Raw genomic sequence first — 19,216 nt, forward strand, 5'->3', positions numbered from 1 at the left:
ACCCCATGATCTGGAAACATTTCAAATAATTGCGTAAAACACCTTACGTAAAGCCAGATTTTTGTGTTACATAAATCCTTCGCGCATGCGCGTTATTCAGTTCCTGTGAAAATGGCCAATGTGTTGAAGCTGTCCTCTCAAACGGCTCACAGAGCTGTATTGAAAAATTTAGTAAGTATGCTTTAGTCTTGATATTGTTTACTGTTTCACATTGTTTTAAAATAACTTTATACATTTGAATAACAAATGTTGCAGTTGACAAAACATGACAAATAGTTCGGACCAAGGTTCCAAACGGTTCGTCGTTTCGTAACGTAAACAAGTGTTTTTTTTAGCAGTCGATGCTTTGATGTTTCTTCCAATTAACTAGATAATAACGCAATAATGAAAGGAGTTATTGGTTGTCATCTTAAATTTTCTGTGGTTTATTTATCAAGGAATATTATATAATACTTCAGAATATCACATTCTTACAGTTTATCCTTAAATTTCAATCTGACCTTGAGGGTTCGTATACATTGTATTTTTTTCCAGATTCCACAGTGTTATCATCTAAAATGACAATCTAATGCATTTTACATATTTAGGTTTTTATCCATTTACTGCCAATGATTATGAATAGTTCATTACTCTACGTGTGCCATGCTTTAGCAATATTGACAACTATTGTATTATTCAGCTGTTATTAAGTTTAGAAAATGTTATCCAGACGTTTCGCCCCGGACGGTTAGCCCCGAAGTTAGTTTGCTTCCAGACAGTTTCCCCCAAAGACACTGACATTTCGCACCAAATTTCAACAAGCATATATGCCATGTTACGGGGGAAATCCAAATGCAAACAGGCTTAAAATCAATGAGGTCTCGTTTCTTCTCATAAGGTTACAGTCTGTATAGCATGTTCATTATCAAAAAATAAAGTTTACTGACGTCTTTCAACTTGCGAGTTAAAATTGGAAAATGTCACCTGGAGAGGGCGCCATTATAAATCATGATGGCCGTGATAATGTTTCATTTTTCAGTGCAATGATAAAAACAGTTGTTTTGTCACAACACAGTTGATGTGCTCTCGTGGCTGTCCCTTTAAATTTGATCAAATAATCAGTCAGGTATAATTGACAGGCATGCGAAGTGTATGGCTCCTACCCCATGAAATATCATTGGCTAGCGAGCTTTCACCACAACTGTCAGTCAATGTAATTGATTCAGGTGATTGACAAGGTGGCCTTCCTCATTGGTTCCTGCACAAACAGACTGGTGTCCCAGCTACATGTATTTTGGAAAATACTTCCAGATTTCTATTACGTTAGAATATGGATATTAGACACTTTCAAACTGATATGTTTCTAGTAAAATAAATGGCATAAATCATGGTTCACCAGAAAATCTATGACTAGAATGTGTGTCCTAATACAGAAAGATATCAGGCAGGTTACCTAGTGGAGGCCGCGATATCTGAAAACTAATATATTTCATTTTTCCTTTAAAATGCTGTCTACATATGATTTATTTCTTATTAAATCCTTGAATTTTACAGTTAATAAACACAGCGACACCAGCAGTAGGCTCAAGTCAGAGAAATCTCCATTTTAATATACAAGGTCGTAACAATGACGCAAAATCCTCAAATGGACAGTCGGTAAGGAGTATATAGAGATAACATTTAACATGATCACCTATTGTCGATAATTTTTTATATATGACTCAACTCTTTTTGAAAATAAAAAATTAAAGTTGATTGCAACATTTAGGTACCTTTGCAGTTACTTTTAAGTTTCTTTTGAGAAAATTAAGAGATAATTTAAATTAGTTAATTCATATATATATCAAATATAATATATTATATTTGATATATATATATCTGAACTAATTTAAATAATTTTTTTATAAATTAAAAAATCATATATAGGTACTTTATGAGTTGAATTATTATTATTCATATTAGTACAATGTATTTATAATTGAACTCTTCAGTCTCATCTGAAATTGTTAAATATTTATAAATCTAAAATAAAAGGAGGGTTCAATTTTTTATGAGGAAATTGGCAGCTGTATTAATATTTTGAATAGATATTAATTACAAATGTATTACAATATTTGATTGGCAGCTGTCCAGAAAATATCCTGTGATTGACCATACGTATGATGCCGTTGTCGTCGGAGCTGGTGGTGCTGGCCTCAGGGCTGCCTTTGGTCTGGCCAACGAAGGCTTCAAAACAGCATGTATCACAAAACTCTTCCCCACACGATCTCATACAGTCGCTGCTCAGGTTTGTATCGAGCTTTCCCATCAAGAATTTTCGATGTATTATATCTCAATGATACTTGTCATGACCATTAATTACTCCTACAGGAATCACCTCCTGTAGTAATAGATAGGTAGAAAATAGAGTTTACCTGTAACAATAGATAATCTATACTGTTTCTGATCGCTGGATATGTTGTAAAAATAGTTACTGTACAGATAGCTTGTGTTTCCTATGTTTCAGAATTTGTGTATTATATTGATTTAAAGATTGAACATAAATGTTTATAATCAATACCTGTTTCTGATCATGTTGTAAAACCAAAGGATTTATTGATTACTAGTCTTGAGTAGGTTGACCTTAATTGGTCACGGGCCTATGTATTACATTAATGATATTGTCATTTCCAGGGTGGTATCAATGCTGCACTTGGACACATGGAAGAAGACTCGTGGCAGTATCACTTCTATGACACAGTGAAGGGTTCTGATTGGCTGGGAGACCAGGACGCCATCCAGTACATGTGTGAGGAGGCTCCTAAAGCTGTAATTGAGGTAAAAATCAGTAAGCATAGATTACTATTTCATATTAAATTATCTCCCTTTAGTGTATGAAGTTGATACATTAAAGCCACACTATACGTAACTATCAACAAAATTTCAAGTTAAATTCGACTCCGACATTGTTAGTATTTGTAGATGTTGTTGAAATTAAGATTATATTGAAGAGTTTATAATGTTTTTTTTTTATAACTTTGATACAACAGTTGACGAAAGTTGATACATGTAAACATGCCTTCATTTTAAAACTGGTCGCCATAGAAGTTACAATTATTGCCGAACGGAAGTCAGAAAGTTCATGACCCGTTTTCGGAAGAGTTCGGACAGACGTTACGTAGTTACGGTAGTCACATGACGTTCTCCGCAACGTTTGACTAAGTGGAACCCACCTAGCAATGTTAAATATTTATATGATTTTTATTAAAATATTCTGAATCATTATCGCTCATCTTGACTTCAATTCAGTCCTGTCTCTATGATTAACAAAAGGATTTTTTTGTCAACATTCTTCTAAGTCATGAAAAAAATAAGAAAGATACGGATATTGGGCCTTTAAAGGGAGATAATTTAATGTATTAAGTTTATACATTTAAGGAAGATAATTTCATATAGATAATTAACCTAAGGCTAATTAAATGTTTTCATTATAGTCCCAAGTTTTGTTTCAAACATTTCTGAAAATATTATTCTCATGATATCTTGAAGAAAGATATGGTTACCAGATAAAATGTTTTGAATAAATATACCTACTTGGGTGAGTGTGTGATATGAAATACAATGAATTGAACTGAATCACCTATTGTTAAAAAAAGAAGCTAGCCTGAAGAACAGATTTGTGAAGTATAGATATTACGGACGGACTGCAGCCCAACCAGTCACTCAAATCTAGAAGTGTAGATATTAACCTTGTTTACAAGCTGAAGACTTATTATTCATTTATTTTAACACTTTTCAGTTGGAAAATTATGGGATGCCTTTCAGTCGACTGGACAATGGAAAGATTTACCAGAGAGCTTTCGGAGGTCAGAGTCTGAAGTACGGAAAAGGTGGACAGGCCCATCGGTGTTGTTGTGTCGCTGACCGAACTGGTCACTCTCTTCTTCACACTCTTTATGGACGGGTAAAATATCTCACGGATTGAGCCTGGTCCGACCCCTAGGGTCAGAGGGGCGGGGCCACAAAAGGGCATATTTTCTTAATTTTAGCTTTAAAATCCTACTCCTCCTTTTAGGTTTTTGAAACATCTTTCCTTAATTTTAAGCATATAAAATCCTACCCTCCCCTCTCAATCCTTCGGGGATGTGATTTCATCCATATTTGGTGGGAAACGTCATGAGGTAATGGACATTCGATTAATCGAGAAATTTGAGATAGGAGTAGTGACCCTTGGAGGCTTAGAGGGGTGGGTTGGGGAGCGCCAAAAGGAGTGCGGAAAAGTTTCGTATTTTTAAAGCTTTAAAATCCTACTCCCTCCTGTCAATCCTTGTGAATCGGATTTCATCCATATTGTGTGTGAAAACAATATTGTATGAAGACCAAATCAAAATTAGGATTAAATAAAAATTGATGCATGGCACGAACCCCAAGGCCTGACTGCGTTGTGGGCCCTCAAAAAGTGCAAATTTTTCTTATTTGTAGCTTTACAAAAACATTACTCCTCTTCATCCATGGTTGGATTTACAAATCTATTTGTGGTGTGAACACCTTCATTTGGGAATGGACATATCATATTTTGAAAATTACATTAGCCTCTGGTCCGAACACACCCTAGGTGTGGTCTGTAGCGGTAAGGCGTTCGCCCCAAAAAGTGAAGGCAAATGGTTCCTTAAATTTAAAGAGACGCGTAAAAATACCGTACTCTCTCATTCTATTCTCCATATCCAATCCTTGGTAGAAGATTTCATGCCATAGTTGTATGTGAAACTTTATTTGGAACGGGACAATCATATTTTATATATTATGAGCGTGCGGTCCAACCACCTGATGGGGCATGAGGGGGTGTGGGGCCCAAAAATTGAGGCACAATTTATTCCCTAAATTTTAGCTTTAGAATCCTACTTCCTCCTTTCATACTTTGGATGGATTTCATTATATTAGTGTAAATACGATTATTGGGGAAGGATAATCATATTTGATGGAAATGAGCATGGTCCAACCCTAGGGGCTGAGGGGTGGGGCCCCAAAATTGGCAAATTTTCTTAATTTTAGCTTTAAAATCCTTACTCCTCCTTCATCCTTAGATGGATTTCATCCCATATTTGATGTGAAAACATCATTGGGGACGGACCAATCATATTTGATATATAAATGAGCCTGGTCCAACCCTAGGGGCTGAGAGGTGGGGCCCCAAATGGGGAAAATTTTCTTAATTTTAGCTTTAAAATCCTTCTCCTCCTTCATCCTTTGGATGGATTTTCATCCATATTTGTTGTGAAACATCATTGGGGAAGGACAATCATATTACAAATGAGCCTGGTCCGACCCCTAGGGGGGCTGAGGGGTGGTGCCTCCAGATTGGGGAAATTTTTCTTAATTGTTTTTAGCTTTAAATAAGTCCTACCTCCTCCTCTACATCCTTGGATGAAATTTTCTACCCATATTTGGTGTGAGAGGCATCATTGGGGAAACACTAATGATATTTTATATATATGAGTCTTGGTGTTTTACCTAGGAACTGAGGGCTGGTCGCCCCAAATGGGCAATATTTTTCTTAATTGTAGCTGACTCACTTCCCTGTTTTTAAAGGTTTTCAAGGTCTCCGATTCTCAATAAAAAATTGGCTATAGGGGTTTTACTCTGATGACGGAACAACATGCAATCATCTTTCGGTATAGATTTCTGGTTATTGTCCACGATAACCGCTGGCCGCACTTCACTGTTGTCTAGAAGGTTTTCATGGCACCGAATCTCATTGATAAGTTGGTTCTATAGGGGTTTTAATTGATGCCGGAACAACATGCAAACATTTTCGTAAAGATTTTGGTATTCCAAGGATGGGGCCCCGGACCCCACCGCTGGCCCCACTTCCCTGTTTTAAAGGTTTCATGTCTCCTGATCTCAATAAAAATTGGTCTATAGGGGTTTTAATTGATGCCCGAACAACATGCAAAACACTTTCGTAAAGATTTTGTTATTCCAAGATGGCCGCTGGCCCACTTCCTGTTTTTAAGGTTCAGTCTCCGATCTCAATGAAAAATTGGTCTATAGGGGTTTTAATTGATGCCGAAACAACATGCAAACACTTTTTCGTAAAGATTTTGGTATTCCAAGATGGCCGCTGGCCCACTTCCTTGTTTTAAGGATTTTCAGTCTCCGATCTCAATGAAAAATTGGTTCTACTAGGGGTTTTAATTGATGCTGAACAACATGCCAAACATTTTCGTAAAGATTTTTGGTATTCCAAGATGGTCGCTGGCTCACTTCCTGTTTAAGGTTTCAGTCTCCGGACTCAATAAAAATTGGTCTATAGGGGTTTTAATTGATGCCGAACAACATGCAAACATTTTCGTAAAGATTTTGGTCTATTCCAAGATGGCCGCTGGCCCACTTCCTGTTTTAAAGTTTCAAGTCTCCGATCTCAATGAAAATTGGTCTATAGTGGTTTTGATTGATTCAGAAGGGGAACTTTAGGTAAGGGACAATCATATTTTATAAAGGATCGAGGATAAGACCCATGGGGATAGTATGACCGTGGTCCTCAAATGGGTGGCTTTGTTATACCAATTTACATACATTACTCTATTTGTATGTTTCACTGTTTTCTTGTGATCATGAGTATAAGTAGTGATTATGATGTCATGTCATTGCAAATATTATATATTACTTTACAGATAGTAAACAATTTCAGTTTGACATTCATAAGATAAATTGATAATGATTTCACAATGGATAGGGGATACCTACACCTGATTTAGATACACCGATTGAATATGTTATCCTAGAGTTAAGTTTGCTGCCCCTTCAACAGAACCAAATTTCATTAAATTATTGCACAAAGTAGGCCATACATCAATTAGCAAAAGTCAGAAAACAAATTGAGGCCTCATTAACAAATTGAGGCCTCAAAAGGGGAGATGAGCGATTATAGGGACGGGGACACTTATTGGGTTGAATACAATAATATCACAAAGTTTTGAAAATAATACGTCTTTTCATTGCGTTACAAAGACCCACTTATCTCAATATGTGTACGTTTTAAGAAGCTTGCAATATGTCTAAAATGCCTACTTTTCCTTTGCAGTCACTGAAATATGATACACATTACTTTATTGAATACTTCGCTTTGGATCTGATCATGGAAGATGGAGAATGTCGCGGCGTTGTGGCCCTTTGCTTAGAAGACGGAACTATTCATCGATTTAGATCAAAGAACACTGTATTGGCTACAGGGTAAGGACATATTTATATCTTAACACCAAGTTCTTGTTTAACATATTGAAATGAATATATTTACTAGTATTTATAGAAATAATAATATGTTATGTAAATGTTGTTGTTGGTAACACCTAGCAACATTTGACATGGTGGCTATTTATTGCTCGAGTGAAAAATAAATTCATGTACCGTATTTACCCTAATGAGGGCGACGGGCGCGCGTAAATGGCCGAGGGGGGGGGGGGCGTTAGTCGTTATTTGAGACCTTTTTTAGATGGTTTTTTTTTTCTGAAACAGACTATAGTCATCTTGCTTTTAGTTTCGTATTTTTCTGAAAATTACTATAACCAACTTACGTTTTGAAGTCAAGTAAGGATTGAAATTACATAATTATGAAGAAGTGTATGCACAAGAAGTATTAAACATTGGTTAATATGTCTGTTTCACGGAATTTAATCATTTCATGCAAGCCTGTTTGTTTACCATGCGGTAAACAAAATGGTGGACGGTGCTTTCGGACGGTGCTTTCGATGGCTGCTTTTGTTTTGTGGTAGATGGGAAATACTGACAAGAGCACACAATAAAATGCTTAGAAATGATAACATTCCTGTTATTTAGGAACCTTTATCATAGATATACAGTAAGTATTCATAAAACCTGTAAAGACATCGCTAAAATGTTGTTGCCAGTTAGTCTTCATCCATCCACGTGTGTGGGGTATTCAAGTGACACATTTTGTTTTGAACATGGCGTTCTCGCAGTTTCTATGTGTAAACACTTGGCAAAGATGTCCTAAGTTGTCCAATGCAAAATCGTCACAATCTGGCACAAAAATTGTATGAAATCAGTTGATTTTTTTCAGCAAAAAACGTGGGGGCGCCCTTATTAGAGGAGGTGCTCTTAATAGGGAAAATACGGTAAATATGTTTATGATATTCCTCTTTAGTAAGACCTAGCTACCATTTTCTAAATATTTCTTTATAATGATTGATATTTTCTGTTTTAAATTAAATTTGAATTATTACAATTCATGTTCATGTTATTTGTAGTGGTTACGGCCGAGCCTTCTGTTTTAAATTAAATTTGAATTATTACAATTCATGTTCATGTTATTTGTAGTGGTTACGGCCGAGCCTACTTCTCCTGTACATCAGCTCACACCTGTACTGGTGATGGTACTGCCATGGTAACGAGGGCAGGACTCCCTAACGAGGACATGGAGTTTGTACAGTTTCATCCCACAGGTAAGTCTAACAAAACAGTCTTAATGGTATGTCGGAATTCAATGGGGGTCAACCTTAATAGTGAATCAACATTTAGATAACGTCATCCTTATGTAACGGTGTGTCAACATTTGATGTTGCCATCCATGCCAAATACTGTAAACCAAATTTCTTTCACATGTTATTTAGCTTATGAATTTTGCAATCCAAGTAAATTTGTGAAAGTTTATCTCTGCAAACAAGCATTTACATAATTGATTGTGATAGAAATTTCTGGACAATTTATAAATCTGTGAATGTGAATCTTTGTGCACCTGTATTATAATGAAATTTGCGGTATTTAGTTGCCGCAAAAGAGAGTTGGTTTACAGTATTGATGGCTGGTCGGTGGTTATTCTGGGGTTTTCTTGCTTTGGCATTTTTGCCACCAATACAAACCTGGTATATATGTTCTTAAATGTGACCCTTTCATTAGACTTAAGTTTTATTGGTGATAAGACACTGAAACACAGACAGGTGCTATTTTGAGTTCAAAGATATTTTACTGAAATGGATTATCCATGATCCATATAATATTTGAAAATGTTATTAATATGTTAATTAACGACATTTCGGGGATCTATTGATTCATATGTTGTAAATATACAATGTCATAATTTAAGGGATCTATGGAGCTGGATGTCTCATCACAGAAGGGTCTCGAGGAGAGGGAGGAATTCTGATAAACTCCGAGGGAGAGAGATACATGGAACGTTATGCTCCGACTGCTAAGGATCTGGCTTCTCGTGATGTCGTGTCACGGTCAAGTACCATTGAAATCCGAGAAGGAAGGTAGGTGTAGGGACCTCTTGCTATTTGCTGTTATTACATATATGAACATGTGTTTTTGCTGTATTTTGACTGGCCTGAGGTCATATAATTTTCTTGTTTTGATAAATTCATGTATTCACATGTGAAAAGGTCGATAAATGTATCTTATTTTCTTTGTTCAATAAATTAATGTATCCACCTGAAAAAAGGTCCATAACTGTACATTATTCAAAGTGTTTTAGTTTACTCTTGGTCTGATAAGTATAGTGCATGGCCTTATTTTCAACTTATTTAAAATGTAAATCTGAAGTTTTCTTGAATGGTTTTTAGATATTTTCCAAGTGCAAGATGGAATTAACTCTGTGACATGGGTGGTGATTTTCTTGCATTTCCTTATATTAACTTTCAGTATATGGTATTTTCATAACTTGTATATGTCATAGTTTCAGTACTACATAAATGCACCTAAAATTGACCTTTACAGACCGTGTGTAATGATAACATCAATCTTTATATATAATCAAAGGGAAATAACTGTAATATATATATATATTACAGAGGGGTTGGACCAGAGAAGGACCATGTCTACCTACAACTGTCACATCTGGACCCCGAGGTGCTGAAGGCAAGACTTCCCGGTATTTCTGAGACAGCCATGATCTTCGCCGGAGTCGATGTGACACGTGATCCCATCCCTGTCCTGCCTACTGTACACTACAACATGGGAGGTGTACCCACTAACTACAAAGGACAGGTAAAATTCCATTTCTGGAAGTAAAGCAATACAGTTGTAATAAGAAAATTCTAGTTTGCTAAACAGTTGTTATTTTGCTTGCGAGAGATTTAATTTTACTATGTTTGCGATAAATACCTTCAAGTAAAGTTGAACTGTAAAATAACCTGTTAAGCTTATATCTTTCGTAAATTCACAAACATTTCTCCTAGCAAATAAGTATCAAAAAGAGAAGCTTGCGAAAAAAAATTCTGCAAAATTAGATTACCTTAACAGTAGACAAAGTATTTTCTACAAACGGACTTTAACCAATTAATCAATACTTGATTTGTATTTGAATGTGTAAATGTTTTAATGACTGTTTAAGTAACGTGATCTCATAGATGATGGGGAAATATTGTCACTATAGTATACAACAGTGTTATGACTGACATGTCACTGACTCTTCCAGGACCTTCCTTATTGAAAGTGAAGCAAACAAAAAACAAAATAAAAACAAAACAAAAAAAAACAAAAAACAAAACACAAAATTGAAAAAATGAAATATTCTGGAGAAAGCCTCTTTAATTTGACAACACAACTTTCTGAATATTTCAGGCGATCTATCAGAAGGATGGACAGGACGTTGTTGTGCCTGGTCTGTATGCCTGTGGTGAAGCAGCCTGTGCTTCTGTACACGGAGCCAACCGTCTCGGTGCTAACTCTCTTCTCGATTTGGTCGTTTTTGGTAGAGCATGCGCCAACACTATCAAGGAAGAAAACCGACCAGGAGAACCCATCGGAAATATCAAAGATGTAAGTATCAGATGGTGTGCCCTGGAGTGTATGCTCTGGTGAGGTAGCACTATAAAGTTAGTGTCACAAGTCTCTGAAATCTAACAGGTGCCAACCTCTTCACTGCATAAGAGTTTGAATGCTTTCAACTGATTACATGAAAAATAGCATCACATGTATTGCTTTTAAACAAATTCTCTACATTGTGGTTCAAAATGCAATTTATATCATTTGGTACACATTTATAGGATATTTCCTAATATTGAGTTTCTTGAATCAGCTTTTCTGTAATATATATAAAATCTGCACTTGTAAATGAGTAATTTTTCATTCAATCTAAATTTTAAAATCAAACAATTTCAGACTGTACTTTAAAGTTAAGTAGGGCAAAGGTATTTCATATAATATGAAGTCTCCAAGTTACAAAAGTTTAAGAAACAGAAAATTAAAGTTGAGTTTAAAAACCATTACCAGATATATTAATAACAGTATAGATAAATGTTTGATAATTATGAGTTGAAATTTTGATACATTGTAGAATGCTGGAGAAGAATCGATAGCCAACCTGGACAAGATTAGACATGCCAATGGAAGCACACCAACAGCTGACTTACGACTCAAAATGCAAAAGGTATTACAGAAGTGTATTTCAGGGCCTGCAGATTTTACCATTCCCACCATACCGCAGGTATTACTCGGTTGTAAAAGTCATCATAAACATGGCGGAATTTCAGGAGGAAAAAACTGACCAATCACAGGCCTACAGGGACTACTTTAGATTTGACGATAACGTAGAAATGATGCCCATCTTCAAAGCCAATACAGTACATGTATTCCATTATACAATGAACTGATTTCTTTTGATGTACATCTAAGGACCAAACTACCTGTCTCATCTGTTGCCGCACACAGAGCCTTCAGTTTTGCTAAAACATAGTGCAGGGGTGCATATAATGATATTGATGATAATATTTGGAGATCTTAATTTTTTCTTTTTTGTTTTATCTATATACATGTTTGTGATTTCTCTGCTATATTACAGAGTTACCTCCCTTGCGAGTTATTACAGAGTTGCCTCCCTTGCGAGTAGGCATCCATTGTGACGTCATTATTTTTTGAGTAAAATTTATGTTGTTTTCTCTGAAAAGTATTAATAGTTACGCTTGCAAACACATGACGTCATAATCAATACCCTACATGCAAGGGAGATAAGTCTGTAATGTGCAAATTCGAAATATAAGTAATGCTCATTGGTAAAAGTGGACAGTGAAATCTTTGTGATTAGTTCATTAATTGAATTAAGTTTACATTTGTTTTTACTTTTTTTTATCATAGGTTATGCAGACTAATGCAGCAGTGTTCCGTGACGGACCTATTCTGAAGGAGGGAGTGGACAAGATGACTGAAATATATGAACAGATGGAAGATCTCAAGGTATCTATCATCTTTGAATGTTACGGAAAAGTTATCATGTCAAGTTCAAGGTTTCAACTAACACAGTTGTATAAATCAGTTTTCAGAGTGGTTCAATAGAGACAAGATTTCCGAAAATATGGTATTAATTTGGATATGTGAGAGTCTTGATGACTTATTTATAATTGCTTCACCATTGACCCACCATTTTGAATGAAAGACACTGTCTGAAACAAGGATATTCATTATTGCTTGCAAACAAACAAATACTGTCAGCAGACCTATTATTTGGTGCAATCAAATTTTAGTGAAACTTTGATTTTACTGTGTTAGCATAGTGACGAATTTGTGCATTCGTTGTATTGCTCTTCTTACAGTATGGAGAACATACTAAAAGCACAATTTAATTTTAATTAATATGTCTTGTGCATAAATTTTTTTTTACTAAAATCTGTTTTCAGCTAAAACGTTTACGTTCTCAGTAAGTTAAACTTTTGATACAACAGTCTGGTATTGAAAATAATAGATGATATTAGCAATGCTCAACAAAGCTGTAATAACTCATTCACCCTTGAAACTTCATAATGGACTAGTCTGGACATTGATTTAGAAGAGTCTAAATGCATCTTCAGGGGTGAATGATAAAGTTAAAGAAGCAGATTTGTCTATCCCAGATTTTATTGTGCATTATTGTAATTTCAGGTATCAGACAGAGGTATGGTATGGAACACTGATTTGGTAGAGACCCTAGAACTCCAGAACTTGATGTTGAATGGCATGCAGACCATCGTCTCAGCTGAAGCAAGAAAGGAGAGCCGAGGCGCTCATGCCAGAGAGGATTTCCAGGTAGTTACAGTGGAACTTATAAAGAAAGATACAAATTTCAAAAAAAAAAAAAAAATAAAAAAATAAAGTTTTCAGTATGACATGTGAGAAAGAGAAAAGAAAGGGTGTAGTTAGTATGGTTTAGCACGGTTCACATCATGTAGGCATGACTATCTATAATCAAATGTCAATATGGGGGTTTCAAGATCCCAAAACTATGTGGGTAAAGTACGATTTACTGTTAATTAGTCCCACCTTCTGGGGAATTTGACGTCATATTTGACGTGAGGTTTGTGACATCACAATTACGGTTGGGTGGGATCAATTGACAGTAAATTATACTTAACTCACATCGAAACAGGAGACATGTATTGCTTCAGCAACAACTAGTGTACTGTTATTTGATAATAAATAAATTGTATATTCTATATTTTTCAGGACCGAATAGATGAGTATGACTATAGCAAAGATGTGGAAGGACAAACACCTAAACCTTTCGAGGAACATTGGAGGAAACACACTCTCTCATACCAGAACCATGAAACTGGAAAGGTAAATTTTACACTTAATTTAGGGATAGTCTTATTTTAATTTTTACTGTTAATTAAGTCTTAATCTCAAGTACATACCTCTACCCAAAGGAAAGATTTTGGTTGGTCAGCACAAGTCATGTCGAGTACTGAACTGCAAAAATCGTTAATGAGGGTTAAGATATACCTTTCATCGTCCCGAACCCATGTAGGGTTATTTCTCTCTCATATTATAAAGGCAGTAGTGATGAGAATTTAGATGAATTTTAGCAGCATTGTCACTGTTCAAAAGCATAGGATTATCATTGTTTGTTTCATTAGTAGACCTCACTGACAATGTACCATTACATTTTTTCTTAGTTATTCTCAAAATTTTGTTGTTTTTAGCATGTTTCAAATCTTGGTTATCCCCTATGTAATAATATAAGACTCTTTCGTATGTAATCATGGAGGATAGGGGTATTCCACCCGAAGGGTCCTAAAATGTGGTAAAACACAAGGCTTGCCAATACTTGAAGTTTTCTTTATACTTAACAGGTTTATCCTACATTTACTCAACCTTTGTGTAACATTTGGCTGTCTACCCTCAGCACCTTGTGTTGACTGGCCAAATCTTAAACATGTAATTGGGTTGATGAACCCTCCATATTCGGGTGACAGACTAAATTATAGATTCTATTTACCATTTTCCTAGCAACTGATGGATAAAGTTTTGAATTCATTTTGAATAATCAATAAATTGCTGTATTTTACAGGTGACGTTGGATTACCGACCAGTCATTGATGATACGCTTGACAAAGAAAAATGTGACACCATACCACCAGCAATCCGATCCTATTAAGTTTTGACATCCCAATTGTCTGTAAGTTAGAAAAAGAAAGATTTTAGAATTGTCTGTAAGTTAGAAAAAGAAAGATTTTAGAATTGTGTATTGTGTTGAAAGATTTTAGAATCACATAAATTCTAAAATATGTTAGAATTGCGTTAACATCCATTTTTGAACATATGCTTCATCAAAATCCAAACTTTTGATGCTATAGTACAGCCCAAATGACTTTTGATTTCTTAAACTTTTACTTTGCCTAATTGAAAAAATGGAACTGAAATTGATGTTAGGAGCATTCAGACTAACTAAAAATGACTTAATTCTAGAATTTATCTATTAAACAGTTTCCTCTAAATTGCATATTAAAGTATTTTCAGTTGAGCACTTGTATAATCTCATTTGGATGCTATTGGATTGCACAAGATGTTTATTAAGAAAATTTAAAATAAAAAATGATTTAGTAATTAAAAAAAAGCTTCTTTATACAAGACAACTGAAATATTGTACCCTAAAAGTTTATATTTAAAAAGATCATTATTTTCTCTTGTTTTTCAGTTTCTAATATTGATGCAAATCAGCAGCACAGATTTGTTTGAAGCATGTTGGCATAACTGATTTTTGAATCTGATATCTGGTTCTATGGAAATTATCATCGCTGCTGTATTGGACCCTTCTGTTCTAGCCTTGGACATTGACACTTGTATCGTGTGATAATCATGTGACCAGCGTGAAGTTTTACAACTTGTACACAGTTCAGGTCACTGCTATAATAAAGTTGTTATTTCTGGTTAACTTGCTCACCCCTGAAATTTCATAATGGACTGGTCCAGTCTTTGATTTAGAAGAGTCTAAATGTGTCTTCAGGGGTGAATGAGTTAATGATATATCCACCAGATATGAAAGGCTACCTCAAGTGGATTGTTCGTTGTTTATGAATACTGCAAAAGTCCTCATTCTATGTGGAATATCAGGTTATTAAAACACAAATACAACACATATGGTAGACAATCTTCATCAAGATTTTTTGGATTTTACCTTTAAATTTAATAAGGTATTTTCTTACATCAAAGATATACTTAAAAAAAATCAGGTTCTTGAAATTTTTCATAAAATTGGAATGTAGGTATGCATATTGATAAATCAGATTTAATTTCATTTTAACAAATTTTATTGACAACTCAAGATGTTATTATCAAAAGGATATTCTGTCTTTCGACGGATCACGTGTAATATATGAAATATGAAATCAGAAATAATTGTCAGTGTTGTTGTGGTATATGTGGATATTACCAAGGACACAGAAAATACTTTTTCTTATCTTTTCTCTGCTACCTAGCATAGGAAAAATAATAATGGTGCAAAAAAAAAAAAAAATCAAAAAAAATCCCAGTGCTTGTAGCTCTACTTACCAAATGCCCATCACCTGATAACATGCTGGGTTGTATGTTAAGCTGCTGCAGTTTATATTGTAATTAAATTGTCGAATTCTTGCTTAGCACAAAACAATGGCTCTTGTATGTTTCACTTGGTAAGCAACAGATAATGGCTAATTTTGTGTTAAATTTTGTATATTTATGATAAATAACTGTGAACTGTGTTAGATTTATCAAATAAATTATGTATACTATGATTTCTGTGAATAGTTTCTTATTTCACAATAAAACGATTAAAATCATTTATTTATACACGTCTCACAATTCCTGTTTTGTTTTACCTATAGAAAGTTGTCTGTAGTTTAAAGATGCTCCACCGCTGATGAAAAGTATTTTTTCTCTTACAAAAACGAGAGCAGACGGCCGATTAGTAACTGTCTTCAGTGACAAAAATTACTTTCTTTACACCATTACCATCACTGAAAAGTTTTTGCTCTGTTATTTTACTTCAAGATAAAAATATCAAATATAATTAATTGCGTCCGGAAAACTATGTCTTTTTGCCCTATATGGAATGAAGTACTGAATGCGCATGTACAAAAAGAAAATAAACTGTGCTATTTAGACACAATTATACAGAGGATTAAACATCAGTTATTGTTAATTTGGTGAGTATCGTTTATGCTCTGTCGGCGGTGGAGCATCTTTAATGTATTACTTTTCCATCTTTTGAGCTGAACCTTAGAAGATGTACACCTCTGAGAAGTCAGAATTTTCTTGTATTAGCTACAATCATCCTTGGGGGAAGGGGAACAGAACTTGTATAAATGTTGGCTCTGATGCCCCCAGGGGCAGGAGGGGCGGGGCCCTATAGGGGAAATAGAGGTTAAATCCTTTAAATCGCTACTTGTCATAGAGTTCTGAATGGAATGTAACCAAATTTGGCCACAAAACATTCTTGGGGGAAGGGGAACAGAAACTTGTATAAATTTTGGCTCTGGTCCCCTGGGGGCAGGAGGGGCGGGGCCAATAGGGGAAATAGAGGTTAATCCTTTAAATCGCTACTTGTCATAGAGTTCTGAATGGAATGTAACCAAAATTTGGCCACAAACATCCTTTGGGGAAGGGGAACAGAACTTGTATAATTTTTGGGCTCTGGTCCACCCGGGGGCAGGGAGGGGCGGGGTCCAATAGGGGAAATAGAGGTATGTAAATCCTTTAAATCGCTACTAGTCATAGAGTTTTACATGGATTGTAACCAAATTCGGCCACAAACATCCTTGGGGGAAGGGGAAACAGAACTTGTATAAATTTTGGCTCTGGCCCCCCCCCCCCGGGGGCTGGAGAGGAGGGGCCCAATAGGGGGGAAATAGAGGTAAATTCTATAAATCGCTACTTGTCCTCTGAGTTTTGCATGGATTGTAACCAAATTTGGCCACAAACATCCTTGGGGGAAGGGGGAACAGAACTTGTATAAATTTTGGCTCTGATCCCCCGGGGACAGGAGGGGCGGGGCCCAATAGGGGAAATAGAGGTAAATCCTTTAAATCGCTTCTAGTCATAGAGTTCTGCATGAATTGTAACCAAATTTGGGCCACAAACATCCTTTTTGGAAGGGGAACAGATACTTGTATAAATTTTGGCTCTGGCCCCCCAGGGGCAGGAAAATAGGGGAATAGAGGTAAATCCTATAAATCACCACTTGTCCTAGTTGTTTTGCTTGGAATTGTGACAAATTTGGCCATAAACATTCCAGGGGAACAGAAAACTTGTATAAATGTTTGCTCTGACCACCTGGGGTGCTGGGAGGGTGTGGCCCATAAGGGGATTTAGAGGTTAATAATAAAATTCCTTCAGAAAAAGTAAACCTCAGAACATTACTTGGCATTTGAGCGATACAGGCCCTCTGGGCCTCTTGTTGTTTCTCTTACAAAAACGAGAAAATTAGTAACTGACAAAAAATTACTTTCTTTACACCATTACCATCACTGAAAAGTTTTTGCTCTGTTATTTTACTTCAAGATAAAAATATCAAATATAATTAATTGCGTCCGGAAAACTATGTCTTTTTGCCCTATATGGAATGAAGTACTGAATGCGCATGTACAAAAAGAAAATAAACTGTGCTATTTAGACACAATTATACAGAGGATTAAACATCAGTTATTGTTAATTTGGTGAGTATCGTTTATGCTCTGTCGGCGGTGGAGCATCTTTAATGTATTACTTCCATCTTTTGAGCTGAACCTTAAGGATGTACACCTCTGAGAAGTCAGAATTTTCTTGTATTAAACTTTTTTTCTCATATAGATTTTTGGAAAAAGGAGTTCATACCATAAAAAAAATGGAAGAAAAAACATATGTCCGTGTGCTCGTTTTTGAGCTTTTGTCACTCAAAGACACCTAGTTGACAAAATATTGGATTTTATGGGAATTTTGCCGTTTTGACCACATAAGATAGAGATTAAAGCCATAATTTCCTAATGAGGTGTTTGATATGTATGAATGTTTGTAGAATTCATTTTCTGGTAGTCTTCTTTAAAATATACCAGTTTTGATCAATTAGACTTATATTTTCCGCAGAATAACAATATGCAACCCTTACCCCTTAATTTTGTGCTACAAATTGCACCATTTTCAGCCATTTTTGCAAATTTAACCCTGTATTAAAAAGTTCTGGTATTAAACTTTTGTTATTATTTTGCATATCAATAGGGGGTTCTTTCTAAAACGGTTGTTCTTTCTAAATCAGGAAGATAAAATTGGGAGTGCTCCACCGCCGACAGAGTGATATTCTTCATTTGAACAATATTTGTGTTCAATCGTGTATGTTACTTAAAACAAAAATAATTCCATATAGGCTTTTGGTATAATGCCATCGGTACTTTTTCCATTTCGGGATGCCAATTTTATTTTTTTCATATTTTTAACTTAAATAAAAATTAGAAGCTCAAACTTTTTAACGGTGGTAATGGTGTAAAGTAAGTAACTTTTGTAACTGAAGAAAAATACGAAATCGTCTCCTGTTTTTGATAGTGAAAAAATACCATTTGTCAGCGGTTTGAGCATCTTAAATGTAAAATAGCGGTAATGATTTTTAAGTAAAAACAATGCGCGCGTTCATTTAAGTAAAAACAATGTCAGTAAAAAATGGTAAAACTGGCTCTACTTAAAGCGAAAAAAGACACAATTTTAAAATGGCCGCCAAATGGGCCATTTCTTAAAATCCCCGTATAAAAAATCTACTAAAATAGAAATGTAATTTTTTGACAAAATTTGCATCTGGCAACTTGCTACAGATACTGATAAATTATATTTGAAAATCTCATAACTTCTTTGGTCTATGTTGAAACGAGACTTCAACGGGACTGAAACCTCAGAAGAATACATCCTTAAAGAGCTACTACATTTCCTAAACAAATATTTGAGTAACAATTATGACGATAGAACTTGATGAAGTTGAAATTAGTGCGGTTGTGTTTTATAATGTTCACAAAGGGTAACCAAACTTAGGCATCTGCTGTTACCCGAA

The 19,216-nt window shown here is 35.3% G+C and overlaps 1 protein-coding gene across 1 annotated transcript; it reads left to right on the forward strand.

The window, feature by feature from the left end:
* Positions 1–26: 26 nt before the first annotated feature.
* LOC138309728 (succinate dehydrogenase [ubiquinone] flavoprotein subunit, mitochondrial-like) lies at positions 27–16,001 on the forward strand. Its single transcript, XM_069250945.1, has 16 exons — positions 27–171; positions 1,534–1,635; positions 2,105–2,266; positions 2,653–2,796; positions 3,758–3,922; positions 7,043–7,191; positions 8,296–8,420; positions 9,062–9,230; positions 9,768–9,963; positions 10,540–10,737; positions 11,255–11,347; positions 12,052–12,150; positions 12,832–12,975; positions 13,393–13,506; positions 14,240–14,347; positions 14,867–16,001. Exons 1-15 carry the CDS (start codon positions 112–114, stop codon positions 14,324–14,326), a joined length of 2,007 nt encoding a protein of 668 aa, XP_069107046.1. The 5' UTR covers positions 27–111; the 3' UTR covers positions 14,327–14,347; positions 14,867–16,001.
* The last annotated feature ends 3,215 nt before the right edge of the window (positions 16,002–19,216 follow it).

This window comes from Argopecten irradians, chromosome 15, assembly GCF_041381155.1.
Source record: "Argopecten irradians isolate NY chromosome 15, Ai_NY, whole genome shotgun sequence".
Taxonomy (NCBI): domain Eukaryota; kingdom Metazoa; phylum Mollusca; class Bivalvia; order Pectinida; family Pectinidae; genus Argopecten; species Argopecten irradians.

What these genes read in the sequence shown, in the direction of transcription:
- LOC138309728 (XM_069250945.1), top strand. Translation starts at nt 112, where the DNA reads ATGGCCAATGTGTTGAAGCTGTCCTCTCAAACGGCTCACAGAGCTGTA. An exon ending in TTCACACTCTTTATGGACGG is followed by an intron (nt 3,923 to 7,042) that starts GTAAAATATCTC and finishes TTTCCTTTGCAG; the next exon opens with TCACTGAAATATGATACACA. An exon ending in AACACTGTATTGGCTACAGG is followed by an intron (nt 7,192 to 8,295) that starts GTAAGGACATAT and finishes TGTTATTTGTAG; the next exon opens with TGGTTACGGCCGAGCCTACT.